The 15,097-nt window shown below is 47.5% G+C and overlaps 1 protein-coding gene across 2 annotated transcripts in view; it reads left to right on the top strand.

Moving 5' to 3' along the window:
* The first annotated feature begins 576 nt into the window (after positions 1-576).
* Positions 577-15,097, top strand: part of CACNA2D2 (calcium voltage-gated channel auxiliary subunit alpha2delta 2) — a 205,167-nt gene continuing 190,646 nt past the window's right edge. For both annotated transcript variants that reach the window (XM_056501746.1, XM_056501745.1), the window contains exon 1: positions 577-896. In XM_056501746.1, the coding sequence (XP_056357721.1) occupies positions 772-896 (125 nt within the window). In that variant the 5' untranslated portion in view covers positions 577-771. The remainder of the gene's footprint in view (positions 897-15,097) is intronic.

Genomic DNA, 15,097 nt, shown 5'->3' with positions numbered 1-15,097 from the left:
CAAAGTCATAGCGTGCTTTTAAAACCATCATAGCTGCTATTATTATAATATTAAACATAACTGGAAATTCCCATACGCTGCCGTGCCTCCGGGAGGTGGCCCAGGAGGGGAACGCGCTAGCCGGGCAGGAACGGCAGTGACAGACGCGCGGGAAGGATGGAGAGGAGCCGCGAGGTCCCTCGCTGCTCGGGGCGGGCGGGGCAGTGCCCGGGGCGGGGTGGGAGCACAGAGCCGGGGCAGAGCGCGGGATAGCGCGGGGTGCCGCGGGGTGGAGCGGGATAACGCGGGATGGCGCGGAGTGGAGCGGGATAACGCGGGATGGCGCGGAGTGGAGCGGGATAACGCGGGATGGCGCGGGGTGGAGCGGGATAACGCTGGATGGCGCGGAGTGGCGCGGCCGGGGCGCCCCAGCCCGGCGCGGAGCCGGGGGCGGCGGGACCGGCGGGGGGCGCGGAGCCGGGCGCATGCGCTGCGGCGGCGGGGCGGCGGGGGCCGGGGCGGCGCGGGGGGCCGGAGGGAGGGAGCGAGCGGGCGGGGAGGAGGCTGGGCCGGGCCGGGCCGCCTATTTGAGGGAAAGTAGCGCTCGGCCGGCGCTCAGTGCCGGCCGCCGCGGAGAGGCAGCGGGCGAGCGGCCGCCGGTCGGTGCCCGCAGCCGGCGCGGCGCTGCCCCCCTGCCGAGGACTTGCCGCGCTCGTCGCACGAGTGGCGGCGGGGGGAGCCGCACCCGCGGGGCCGCCTCTGCCCCTTCCCCGCCGCGCCGTTAATGGAAACATGGCGATGGCGGCTCCGACCGGCAGCGCGGCGCCCGTCGCCCCGGCGCTCTGCGGCCACCTGGCCCTGCTGCTGCTCCTCGCCGCCCCCGCCGCGCACGGCTACAGCTTCCCCCAGCAGCACACGTAAGTGCCGCCGCCCCGGCCGGTGCCCCCCGCCCCTGCTCGGCTCGGCCCGGCGCGGTGGCGCATCGCGGGGCCGCCCCGGGGCCTGCGGGGGAGCGGCGGCGGCGGGGCCGCGGCGGGCGCCGCTGGATACGGGCGGGCTGGATGCGGGGGTCTCCGCCCGCTCCCCGCCGGAGCGGCGGGGCGAGGAACCGACCCAAAGTTGCTGGAAAGCACAAACTTCCCCGGCGGGTGCCGGTCCGCAGGGCGGCTGTCGGAGCCTTAATGTGGCGAGAGGGGGGAAAGACCAAAAAAGACTTATTTTTCACCCCCCCCCCCCCCATATCCCCATCCTTGTTTCAAGCACACAATATGGTATCCACAACCGGCCGTGCCCACCGGAGTTTGAGCATGAACTAATATTAGCTGGATAGTTCCACAGGCTATCCGAGCTGGCGGGTCTTCCTCTCCCCCCCTCTGGAGCGCCTGAAATTGACTGTAATCTACTGAAAGAGAGTCGGAAAGCAGCTCGTTTGGGTGAGGGGGTGGGGGACTGGAGAGTCGCTGCAGGAAGGATATAAATAGAATTTTTTTTGGATAAGAAGAAATTGCTTTCAAAGTTAATGATTGGGAATATTTGCTAACAGGGATGGCTCTCTTGCCTACCATGATAACCCTTAAACCTGTCCCTCTCCACACATCCATGGGAAACCTTGCTGAGATGTATTTTAAGAGGCTGTCATCTCCGTTATGAATTGCTGAGGTTTGTTGACACAAAACTGAAAAAAATCCAGACGATTCAAAGTAAAGGCTGACACCGTGTCCTTACAGTCTGCGTTTCTGAAGGTGGGGGAAAGATTTCAATGACATAGAGTTAATAATAGCAGTGTTGCCTTTAACTTCTTGCTGCCCCAGTGGATGTGCACTGCTTTATGTCACGGTTGTCTTGTCATTTGTGATTTGCTTAAGAATAGAAATATATTTCATATATATATATATGTATGTCATAGGAAGTATTTTTGAAAGCCTTTTAGATTAGTGTCTTTGATCTCAAAGTATATTTTTGCAAGCATGTAGTCAGGCCTTTTGAAAAGAAGGCTTATCGGCAGAAGAAACAGTGTTGTTTATTTGGGAAAGCTGTAGCTTACTGTGTTAATATCTGCCTTCACCAAAGGCATGGTTGTTTATTCTAACGTCTTTCCCATTAAGATAGATTCCTTCTGGATTCTTTTGGGGCACGTATTCATATTTTTAAATATCTTTGACCTTTGGGAGCTGATGGGCTTCCTTTTCTTGCTGTCATGTAAATACAGAAATTCTTCAGAATAAGACCCTAAGAAATGTCTACCTACAGGGGGAGGAGAGGGAAGGGAACATGTCAATTCTCGTCCAAGTGCCACAGCCTAACGGCCTGATCCAGCTTTGCTCTCCCGTGAACGATCTCTGCTTCTGTGAGAATGCCTAAAGAAGCAAAGGGGATTCTGTACGTGATGAAGCACAGCTCAAGTTTGTGGGATGTTTTGGATATTTCAGCAGCTTCTCATGGATTGCAAGTTGTTGCATTCTTTTATTAAGTTCATAACACAGTATCAATTTGTAGAATAAATTTCTTTTGGGAACCAGTTTGCGAGTCAAAGCTGTGTTTTCTTTCTAGCTGCAGAAAGTTTTATAAGAAGGTTCCTCTACTGAGAGAGACATAAAAAGGCTTATAAGTTGTAAATAATGTGCTTGCATTCCCTCACCCTATTATCTACGTTATTCTAATAAACCATACCAGCTTTTTAACCAAAGAAGTTTTACTTCAATTAATTTGGAGGGGTTTGTTAGGATAAATTTTCTTAGCTCAGGTTTTATCAGTGTGGGCCTGATCCTGCACTGAGGCAAGATAAGCAAAACCCGGAGCTACTGTCAAAGATACATATTTTCTTGCAAGTGTAGAGGAATGGTCCTGAAAAGGCCACTAACTGTGTGTGTGTGCCTCTGGTGGGAATGAATGCCGTGTGGCTGCAGCTGGAGAAGAGACAGAAGGGGCGGAAGACCCTCAGCCTGACCCGATACCTTCTTCTTTGTTTGCTTCCCTCATGACCTGTTCTGTGAACGCAGAGAAGAGAGGAGTCACGAATGGATATCTGATGATGATGCACTATTGCTGGGCAGTAGGTTAATGCTGTAACCTGTGGGCTGAAATGCCTGGTGAGCTCTTCCCTAGGGCTGCTGTGATTGTTCGTTTCATGCGAAGGAAATACTTAGTGCGAGTAGAGTGCAATGGTGACCTGCACCAAGGCTTGAACAATCCCCTGTAATTGACTGTTGCCCCCGAGTAGTTACATGTTTGCACCCTTTTTGTTTTTAAAGAGGCTGGATATAACTTAAATTTTTTTTGCCGGAGTCGAATAGAGCTGATGAGATGTGCTGCTGAATTCTTCCCATTACCAGTGAATTTTCTCCTACTTTGGACAATGCACCCTTGTGAATGATTCAGAGCATTGATTAGAAACATGTTTGTCTTTAGAGGTTTTCTTTGTAAATCACCGAAGTCATCTTTTACTCCAGGACTTTCAAAAACGAGGCTGCTTTTTTAAGCAGCCTCAGAACTGTTTCATTCTGGCAAGCAGCAGACTGAACAATTATGAATTTTGTCTAAGGTGGGGGGAGGGGAAGGAAGAAAATAAAGAACATTTTTAGTTTTAATTTTTGTTTACAATTGTATTAATTATTGTCAGCGTTTTGATTCTTGGTTCTGTCTCTGATAAATCGCTGGTGTTCTACATTATCTCTCTCCTCCCGGGTAGCATGGTTTTAATCATCTTATGCTGAGCTAAGGAAAGCTCGGCTCAGCCAGTTGTCCAAAGGGGAATTTCTCATTGAGATTTAAAAAGCAAAATCCCAGATTGGAACAAACCCACTGGGGCGGGCCTGTTAGGCAATGGCCACTGACTGACAAGACTCCTTTTAGGAATCATCACGTACAAGAATGTGCATCTATGTGGGCAACGGGATTAATGGCTGTGGAAAGGAAGGCTGTTGGTTGCAGTTAATTTCTCTTTTAAATAGTGCACAGAAGGATTTCTGAGGCAGCATGGTAACAACCTCTGCTTGAATTTCTGAGTGGTTTGTTGTGAGATAATTGAAAGTCAGGGGAGTCCTGTACTGGATATCAGGTGCCTCATGTTAGTGGAGATCGTGCAGAGTGCTGGGGAATGTGGCTGCCAGCGCTGCCACTGGGGAGCAGAACAAACCCCCTCCTCACTTTCCAGCAAGGCTTTTTGTCACTTGGACTTGAAAGAAAATTGCCATCTGCTAGAGGCTGGTGAGCCATTTACTTCTTGTGAGGTAGCAGGTGTGTGCAGAACTGCTGCATGTCTGCTTGGCTTCATCGCTGCTCTGCAGGGCATCTCTGACCAGGCAGTGGGGCAGAAAGGGATGGCTGCAGGGGAAAGTGCCAGTGTGGGGCCAGGGTCCAGTCCTGCTTTTCCAACAGGTTTAGCACTTGTCAGATGTAGACAGTTGTTTTGGGCAGCAAGCTGGGGGTGTTACCCCTGTTCCTGTCAGTGAGCAGTGAAGACTCCTGCTCAGAGCAGAAAGGCCTAATAGCTTCCCATTACCACTGGAACGTGGGTGTGAGGCTGCCTCTTCCAAATTAGTTGCTTCTTTGTAGCAGATTTTGATTTGTACTTGTCATTTCACCCCAAATGAGGTTAATGATGCTGGTAGTGATAGCACATCTGGGCTAACAGGGCTTGAAATAAATAACTCTATTAGGACTGCTTTAGGGTTTGCAGAATGCCACGTAGAGGAAGCTCCTTCTCTTGTTCTACTGACCACCTGCTGTGCAGTCAGAAAATCTCTTCCAATTATGGTTTTGACGCTTGGCATTGGAACTCGTCTGGAAAGGAGCAGAGAAGTTGGGAGATGGCCCTGCTTGTCTTCTGCTGTGCTCTGCTAAGCAGAGAGACCTCTCCCTGAGAGGGCAATCTACCACCCCGAGTGAGTGACAGATAATGAGTGACAGATAATGGCCCTCCGTCCCTGTGAGGGCTGAGCAGCCTCTGTGACCATTTCTACTCAGGGGAGGCACAAATGCCCAGTGTCCCTGCAACAGCCCTGTGCAGGCTGTGCTTGGTGACAGAAACCACTTTGGGGTCTGTGGAGGCACTCTGAGCTTTCAAAGGTAAAAGAAGAGCCTCACAAAGAGCAACAAATGTTTTATTAAAGCCATTTGCAATATTTCTTGCTATTTAAAAACAAATTTCTCCATCCCTGTTACCATTCCTAAATGCTTCCTGCTCAGTTCTCACATAGGGAAAGAACAGAGCAATGCTGCTCTCTTACCTGTGATACCTCAACACCGTAACCTACCTGCACTCATCCCCTTCAAGATTGTGGTTTCAGGAGGTTGAGTTTTTCAACTGTATACATTTAGAAATTGTTAATTGAAATTCTCTTGAGAAAGCATGTGGGTTCCCACTGAAATCGATAAGGCTCCTGCACATAGACCTGAGGGTAGGAAAGGGCTCCTGCTTGGTGTTTGACAGGCAGAGTTCAGCAGCTTTGTTGTAAAGAAGCTTTGTGTGTGTGTGTGTGTGTGTGTGTGTGTGTGTATTGTGCAGCAGCTCTTGAAAAGCTGAAGGTGGTTGCGGAGGGTCTGAATGGAAACCTGAGCGTTTATCCTTGAATGAGCTGCCTGGCGTTTGGCTTCCAAAGCCATGGGAGCGGCTCTCGAGGGCTGCATCCGCACGGAACACGTGCACTCGCTGTACGAGCCACACAGGGCCTTTTGCAGCCAATGAAATACTCCAGCGACGTGAAATAACAGCAAGAGTCATTGCCAAACAACGCACTTGAAGAAAATGTTAGTAAGAAAGGACGGTATCTGAATGCTTCTATATTTACTTTTCTAGGAGCCTCTTGAAAGCAAAATGTGTTTTGTTAGCAACGTTATTTTTCCTCTCTGGGGTGTTGGTAGTAGTTTGTTGTTTTAGAGCAGTTCCTGTAATCTAGCCTTCATCCTCGAGTTTATTATTGCTGGGTTGCATGGGGAATGGGGTTGTACAAATTGTTGTTACTGGAGTCAGTTTCTGTCAACAAGCTATTGGCATGGTTTTCTTTAGGTTGAATTATTTGATCTTTTGCAGAATGCATGTAGGTTTTCTTCATTGCTTTGACAGTTTTCCTACAACCCTTCCCATTCTGTCTCAGCCATTATCTTTTGGTCGTAAATACGATGAGAAATAAAAGGTGTTTATGCAGACCGAAGGATTCATTCTTCCTCTGTAAAGCAAAGTGTTTCCCGCATTGACTGGTGCGTGAGTGATGGGGATATTTAACCAGATGAGCTTGTGACCGGTGAAAGGGCTGCGGGGCCAGAAACACAAGGATCTGGCAGTCGGGCCAGACAAAGGGTGCACGGTCTGTGGTTTCTGTATCTATTCATTAAGTCATCACAAGGTCGTTATCCTTGCTTGTGATTAGGCTGCCGCGCCACCTCCTCGGGAGCTGCTTCTCAGTCAGGTGGGGAGGAGCAGGAGCTCCTGTACAGCACAGCTTCTCCAAGGCTATGGGAGACTGCCTTTCAGGAGAACCGGGATCAATTCTCCTCCCACACGTCTGGTTGGGACTGAGAACTCCCGAGGAGATAATTGCTGACAGCAATCAGATTGGGTGCTAAAAGCCATATAAACCATCTAGGTCAATAATGATGGTAAAGCCTTGGGCACAGTTGTCAAAACAGCAGTTGAGTTTGCCTATCTCTCTGTGCAGCGACACCACTGATTGTGCGTAGAGTTAAATGCAATAAATACAGGATGCAACGTGATTTTTAGCTCTGGTGTGTGTCAAAATCCCTGAAGTTCTTGCAATGAAAAGGAGTTCTATAATAAGAATGTCTCTTGCCTCCCTCGACCTTGTTCCTCCTTTCCTTGTCCTTGAAGAGTGGGGATAGAGCTGTGCTTTCTATGCACTAGGCTGGAGCTACGTCTGCACCAGTGGGTTTCTGTTCTGAGTCCCCTGAAGCCCTGGGTAGGCTTTGGGTATCCTTGGCTTCTGCTGGTGTGAAAACTGTTTCCCACAGCGACACTTGCGGAATTCCTGAATCAATATGGGTTGTGCCTACAGTGAGTATCACTGCGATAAGAAAACCCGGAGTGATGCGTTACAAAAGGCACGTTCATTTACCTGACAAAGGTTGTCTATCTTGAATTATTTATGAGGTTTCGCAGCACACTAGTAAATTTTGTAAAAGCAATGGAGTCCTGGTAATGTGAGCCTCTTCACTGCAGCTTCCGTAGTGGAGTTGTTCTGAGGAGGGACAGGAGGTGGGGGATGGAGGAGGAGGAGGAAGAAACAGGCAGCAAGTGGAGGGATAGAGAGAGACTGCTGTTTTCATGTGCAAATTATGAGGTGTGCAGAGCAATGGAGTGCGAATTAGTTAGATCATGCTGTGCACTGGAGCAAAAATCCGTGTAGTGTTAGAAAGCAGCCTATGCTTCAGGGAAGGGTGGGGGGTAGAAAGGATGGGGAGTACAGACACAAGGACAGAGCAGGGTGAAAATCTCATGACCAATATCCTGGCTGCTTCCTATCTGTAGAAATGCTCTTTGCAGGGGTCGTTTGTTTCAAGTACATACTCATTTGATTGAGGTTTTCTTATCCAAGTTCCAGTAAAAGAAGGCTCAAGCCAGAGCTGGCCAAGCTTTTCTGTGTGGCATTCAGCAACTGAGAGGCTTGGAAGCGTGCAGAGCACATGGCTGTTGACCAGAGAGGTTTGCTCAGGATAACCTGGACATGTGTGCCCACAGGAGCAGTAAGTCAGTGCTGTCTAACACGGAGAGCAGGGGCAGTCAGAGTCGGAGCCCGGCAGCAGTGCGTGGGCTCGCTTCAATCCCCCTGCAGCACCGTATCAGTGCTGAAAGTTAACACAGGTTCACGGTGTGCCTGCCACTGTGCACCTGAGTTGTTGGGAAATACAGCCTGCCCCGTGCCTTTGGGCTTCCGAGCCCCTTGGTCTTGCTGCACAAAGTTAACCCTTAAACAGTTGAACTGGCAGAAAGAATCGGGAAAGTATAGTATCCATCTCCACAGAAGTGACAAATGATTCTTCTTATAAATACCAATGCCTCTCAACTCATATTAGAGCTGGGTCCTGAAACTTTTGTCACAAGCTGCCAGTTTGCTGTCAGTGGGCACTTGATATTCTGCAGTCCAGAAGAATCCCATATCTAAAGTCTGAGTTCACATTCATTTTCCAAACAGGAAAGGAAAACAAGGGGCATATATCTAAATAATTTTCAGACCTAACCATGTGTAAGCAACTTACCCTTCAGTGATGTTATTCCTGTTGAACCACAGATATTCTTGTATTTGAATTCTCACATCTATTAATTTTTCACGTAATATCTCTCTGTTGTGGCTAATAAACACTTTCTGTACAGTATGAAACAGGGAGGGTCATGAAAATACAGTGCTTTGTTTGCATTTCCAATGCATAGTGGGTTTTACAGGCAGATTTTTGTCAGCTGTAACATGAACACCAAAATAGAGACAGACTTAAGCCAAGCAAAGCACCTAATGTTCAGCTTTATCAGGTGTTGCAGATTGAGTCAGATTCTGGGCTGTGAGTGGTTGAACGTCTTTTTATTGCTCCATAACGAACTCAGCAGACCCAGAAGGAGCCCAAGTGCCATTTCCTCGTGTCTGAGGTAGTCCTGTAAATTAGAGGTCTCTGCTAAGTGCTCACTGTAGTGTCACATTCTTGGGATCAGTGGGAAGTATTGTGTGGGTTCATGTGCTTCCAGTACCTCTGCAAAGAGAGGGATGCCCCTTGCCCGGGTAAAAGTTAACTTTCTGCAGCACTGTGTTATGCACACACAGGGGAAGAAAAGGGTGAAAGAAAAAGCATTTAATTATTCAAGGCCTGCAAGCTGAAAAGGGTTTCAGGACAGTGAGCTAGGCATGCGTCAAAGCTTCGTGGGCACTCCTCTGCTTTCCCCTCCTCCCCTGCCTGCTCTGGGAAGGAGGGTAGATTACATGAGTACGAAAAAAAAATCAATATTTTTCTCTTCATACAGCTCTTATTTTTTATTTATTCTGTTTTTGTTGGCTGGAAAGTCTTAATAATTGTTGATTAAACTGATGGCATTATTTTGTCTTCTACACTTCCAAGAGCACAGACCAAAAGGGACCCTCTCTGTGCATAGGAATGCTCTCATGCCTCTCCTTGGCTCTGTGCTGTGGGATTTCTGATTGAGCCATTCCTGATGTTAGGCTTGTTACACTGCAGAAAAAAATTGCTGTTGTCAAATCTTATGTGCTGTACTCTGCTATGTAGGTTTAAAGGCTGAGAATTGTCAAGAAAATTTTCAAGATGCTGGGAAAAATTCATCCCTGATGTAATGATGCTTGTGGGATTATGCCAGGTTGACTTTCAGGCCTTTGTCTTTTAAATATGGTGGTGCTTGTGGTTGTTTCTGGTGGGATTTTTATGCTGAGGTGGAGAAAAGAAATGCAGCTAACACATGTACTGTGTGCTGATGCTTTGGTCTCAGTTTCTACATAACCCCATTTAGCACCTTAGCCTGTTTGACCCAGCAGCAAAAATGTTCTGTTGGCATTTCTGACATCAATACCACCTTTTTACCCATCCTCTTAAGGCTAAATTGAACCCTTCTGTGTCACTTGCTTCTTGCTATGTTTATTTGTTTTGATCTAGTCTTTACTGTAGAGAAAAATCCGACCAGCTCTGTCTCACCTCGGCTGTCTGCAAGGTGCTTGGGGCTCCTTTTCCTGTGAAGTGTCTCCTTCCACAGGTGAATTTACACCCTCGCTTTCCCCCCTGCTTCCCTGTGTTCCTTGCCCAGACATGAGGAAGAGCAGCTGGGTATGAAAGAGCTCTGACAGCCGTATATTGGCAGGAGGTCTCACTTCAGCATTGTCACTGCTGAGCTTGCCCTTAGCTTTTCCCCTCTTGCAGCCTGGTGGTCGTGCCAGCCTCACTGGGGCTGTGTTTCCTTGAGCAGGTGTTACCAAGCCAGAGGTGAGGATGGATCCCAAGGCTGGTGCTCTGCATGGAGCACTGCCTGTGGCAGCACTGCTGTGTGGCAATCTTCTTCTGCCCTTCTCTATGCCACTCCAAGTGAATCCTTGTGCTGAAAGCACTGCTGGTTTGTGCAGTTTATGAATGTGATTATGTGTGCTGAAAGCAGCCTTGCCTTTTTTATTTCATAAGGGCCTCTTAATAAATGTCACTTATTTGGGGACTCGGGCAGCTGAGTGCATGGCCAGTCACCTTTCCATTGGGAATGGCTGCCAGAGCCCATCCTGTTCTCTGGAGTCACAGCTGCCTGGTAGAAGAGCAGGTTGCCAGGAAAAAAAATACAGTGGTTTTTATGGTAGCTAGCATAATACTTGACTTCCATTCTTAGTTAAATTTACTTATTGCTGTGTTTGTACCTTTCCTGTTGTTCTCAGATCTCACTGGATAACATGAGGGCTTTTGTATGTGAAATTGCTTTCAGAGAACACCAAAGAGCTGCAGAAAGGAAGGGTGCAGTAAATGTACCTGTCCTTCTTATGGAGGAATAGCAGAATGATTGCAGTGTGGTGAAATGGAACCTGCTTGGGCTGCAGGTCAGATGCTCCAGCTGCATTACCTGAGGCCTGTGTTGGGCCACAAGCAATGTGGGGACCTGCAGTTCCTCTCTGTAACCATCTATTTAGATGAGGGGTTCATGTGCAAGGCTTAGTGCTTCAGGGCTGGGGGGAATTGGTGACCAGAGCCCTGTTTCATCCTGCAGCTGCCAACCTGCAGTACTCAGCTGCACTTTGTTGAACTGCTCTGAGTTTTGTGAGGTTCATTGCACAAAAGTCCAGATCCCATGGCCAAAGCAAGGACTCTATTCCAAGTATATTGTATTTTTTGTATCTAATTTTCCACATGAAACTAACCTTGCATCCTCATTTGGCTTGGTTACAGTATTTATTACAATGACATTCCTCCTCATTTTTTTTCCTACTGCTATGATATTGAGTTTTAATATTTATCTTCTAATAGTTTCTGAGTAGCAGAGTGCTTGCATTACTGGCAGTGATGTATAGTTAATCCTGAGCACAGATAGCTGTGAGACGTCCAGACGGACTTCAGCCCTCAGTGGCACGCTTGTGAGTGAGGAAATTAGCTTGGAAATTGCTGTTTGTTAGAATTGCTTCTGTGTTAATCTTGCTGTGATACCACAGCTTCTGGCAGTATGTGGGTTAGCAAGATGGTTGTTGCTGAGAATGAGGGCAAGTTCTCACTTTAAGAGTCTCAGCCAAGACCTTGTCTTACACCTTTGCTCTGAGGAGGTTTACACTGAGGAATGTGGCCCATTTTTCAATTGCCAGGCCTGTCTTCCAGGTGTTCTCTTATCCCCAGTTGACCTTCTGGCCTACTTTCTGCCCACTCTGTGTTAAAAGGTGGCCAACCTGTCATTGTTGGCGAGCAGAGTGTGTGTGCCTCAGGCTTGTTCCCTGGGGAGACAGGTAATTCTTTCATAATGCCCTTGGGACTGTCCCTCCTCCCAGCCCTTCCCCATTGCAGTGTGAGCATTTTGTCCTGCTCTCCATCTTCCACTCCTTGGTGTAGTTTTGTACATGTGCTTCATAAAAGCACTTGCATTTCCCTGTTGCTCCTTTTGCTGCTGGAACTAAGGGTTCAGAGACTCCAGTAAGTCAGTGGTGGAACAGGAAATGCAGCCAGATCACAGAATTCTTCCTCCCCTGTTCCTTTAAATTAATCCATGCTCTTGGTTGTGGGGTAAATATTTGTTCTACTGTGTACTAACAAGATGTCAGATTGAGATGCAAGTACAGAAAACAGGGGCAAGAGGATTTGGACTCCAGGGAAAGTGTCTGTCCCTTTCTTTGGTGTTGGGAGGGTAGGAACTGTCCTTGTGGATGAAAACCTTCTCTGAAGGACACTGCTCTCTGGCAAGTGCCTGAACATCAAAGTTCTCTGTGCAGTGGAAGGGCAAGAGGCCTTGCTGCTGAGTGCTCAGCACTGGACTTCTCCAAATTAAATGGGTGCCATCCTCTGCATAAGCCCTATGTTGGCTCTTTGTGCCGTGTAAATTATGGTTAGGCACCTTTCCCAAGAAATGTTCTCTTTAAAATTGTATTTTTGTGCTGATGAGGCACTTATTTAGAATTGGATCTTGTGCTCATTGCCTCCTTGTGGAAAGTGCTCACCAGTGAGACCAGTTACTGGGCAAGCTGTAGGGCACTAACTCCTGACCATCCCTTGGACATTTAACCCCTTGGACAGTACCTGAGATATCATCTGAACATTTCCTGCTTTCTATGTGTGTCTTGGAGAGAAATTCTGGAAGCCATTAAGCTGGGTAATTTACATGCTTTTTGAGCCTGTGCCTAGGGAAATACATTTCACAGGTAATTTCAAATGTCTTGGCGTGTGGAAGAAGTCATTATTCTGAATAGAAAGGGGCTGGTGATGTCACAGGCTCCATTGAGAGGACCACATCAGAGACTGGAATTTTTCTTTCTTACAGGAAAGCATCCAAGGTGTTCTATTCATGGGGTGTTGGGATGTCAGGGGTTCTTGAGTTTAATGTCGATGCTCACGTAGAAAAGCAGAGAAGAGAATGATTGCATAATCCTCAATTCCAGTTACATGTGAGCATATTGTGTGTGAGGGCTGGGAGCAAACTTGCTTTGGGGTATCCATAGGTGTGTGACTTTCCTGTTTTGGTGTTCCAGTGCTGTCTTCCACAGGCAGAGATCAAAGTTAGCATCAGGAGGTTGAGTTGCAGTTTTTCTCTGCTCCCAAAAGTCTGTTTGGGTTTGAGACTGCTGCTTCACCTTTGTAGCTCCATTCTCTCCTCCTGAAAAGGATGGAAAATATTTTTGTTGGACATATTAGGAAGATTTGACAGTTTGCTGTTGGTCTTTCATGGGTTCTCCAGGACAGGAGGTGAATTCTTTTCAGTGTCAAAAACTGACTGTGGCTAGAGATGGGAAAACTGAGCCTGATAGGTCAGCATCCTTTTCATGTACAGCAAATCCTGTAGCACCTTCTGAGTATTCCCAGTGAGGTTCAGGCACCTCCATCTGTACAGATTTGTATCCTTTTCAGAGGAACAGACTTGTATCACTTTTCAGAGTGATATGTAGATGGTTTTTCCCTGTGGAGGGAGCAGTCTTTGTCCCAGTTGGCTGGGGAGAAGGAGAGAGGAGGTGACCTGTGAAAGCTGGCAGCTTCATCCCTGTTGCTGTTCTGCTCTGGGTGATGCAGCAGTACTGGGACAAAGCTGAACTGGGCTTCATGCTTCCATTCTGTCTGCTTCAGAGCTTGCCTGGATGCCACCTTCCAGCAGGAAAGGTCTCACAAACAGCTTTTAGATGTGTATCACAAAGTAGTGAGGTAATGGCATAAAATGCAGTAAACTGCTATATTTTATTTTTTTTTTAATGCTCTCCACCCCCACCCCCTTTTTCTTTTATTGCTGAAAGGGACTAATACAATGAAGAGCTTCTGCAAATGAAGGCAACTGCATTTGAAATAACAGGGTTCTGGGTGTTTGGCTGGTGAGAGATACAATAAACGAGCATCGCTAAGTGCTTCATAATAACAATGATTACAATGCTCTCCTAGGAGCCAGGAACTCTCAGGTAGGGGGATGGTGTGGAGAGGCCTTGTTTAAGGCAGGGGGTTTAACTAGATAGACATGGAGTGACAGTGATGCCCAGAAACCCCTGCAGGATGTTACATATGGTGCTGTGAGAGGCTACTCCAGGAGCCCCAGGAGACTTGGAACTGACATGGTTTGAGGCTGAAGCAATGACAATGGATGCCCCTAAATAGCTCCTTGTAGCAGGAGGTCTTTGTGGCAGAGTGTAATGACATCTTTCCTTGGTAAGGAGGGAAGCTTGACACAAATTCAGCAGAGCTCTGACTAGTCAGTAGTCCTCCACCAAACTCCTGGCTTGTCTTTAAGTGGTCAGATCCATCCTTTGTGCCAAGTTTGTTTCTGACCAGCTGAAATCTGCCATGGGCAGGGTGGTGCTGAAAGCAGTCCTCTAGTGTCAAGGGGCTGGTAAGAGTTTACATTGTGCAGTTTGTCCTTTGGCTCCCTTTGTTTTGCTGCAACTCTCCATAGTAGCATGATTCTTCTTGGCAGTAGGAGCATCACAGGCTGGAGAGTCTTGAGTGAACAAGAGCACATTGGGAAGCTCTTCCTTGCCAGGGGCTCCAGTCAATCCTTCATCTCCTGTTTTCCTGCTGCAGCATCACATCTCCCTGACCTTTGAGCAGCATGCTTAGGAAATGAGAGATGACTACAACATACGTATTCAAAACTCGGTTCCAGCCATCAAGGTGTGGCACTTCTTTATCATGCTTTCCACTATATCTTGACTAGACTCTACAAAACAAGACTCTACCCAAACAAGAGGAACTGTTTGCTTTGTCCAGTATCACACTATTTGAGATGACAGGAGGTGATGGTTGTGAACTATCCTGAAGTCTTATAAAACCTGCATCAGCTTGGATGGTCCTACTGTTGTTCAACACTGATAGAGGAGCACAATGCAACTCATAGCATGTAACCATAAAGTTGTTTGCATATGTTTAGTGGACAGTGTTCTGGTGGCATGATACAGAAGCACTACCTGGACTGTCATCTTTCAGCCATCCAGCCTGATGTACTCAAATGACAGCTTCACTGTTTCTCCAGGCTGTAAAAAGCTCTCTCATCTTCCACCCCGAGTACAGGTCCTGTAAGTTGTGGCTGCTTTGTTTTCAGGGGTGGTTCAGCCTTCCATCTGGTGATGAGGATTTACTGGAATGAACAAGGAGATGCAACAAGCGATCTTACTTCTGTCGAGTTCCCAAGGGAGTCATGAATTATACACAGAATAAACAAATAACCTGATATGTCTGTCATTATATCATAAAGGACTTTAATAATTCATGCAGCTTGCAAAATCCTTACTAAGACCTACCCTCTGTAACCTTATCTTTGCTGTGGGGGATGGGATCTCTTCAGCCTCCACTCAGATTGCATCTGTAAAACAGGAGTCAGAGAGGAGGGAGGTTTTATCATAAAACTTCATCTTTATAATGGGTTGCAAAGTGACGTGCAAGAGTTATCAGCCATTGGGGTCTCAAGGGGTGCTGAAAATGACAAGTGGCTGCATTGGGTGAAATTTATGCAGGTAGTGTGCTCCATAAA

Source organism: Oenanthe melanoleuca, chromosome 12 (assembly GCF_029582105.1).
Source record: "Oenanthe melanoleuca isolate GR-GAL-2019-014 chromosome 12, OMel1.0, whole genome shotgun sequence".
Taxonomy (NCBI): domain Eukaryota; kingdom Metazoa; phylum Chordata; class Aves; order Passeriformes; family Muscicapidae; genus Oenanthe; species Oenanthe melanoleuca.
The sequence above is the reverse complement of the archived record's forward strand: the minus strand, read 5'-3'. Positions and strand labels throughout refer to the sequence as shown.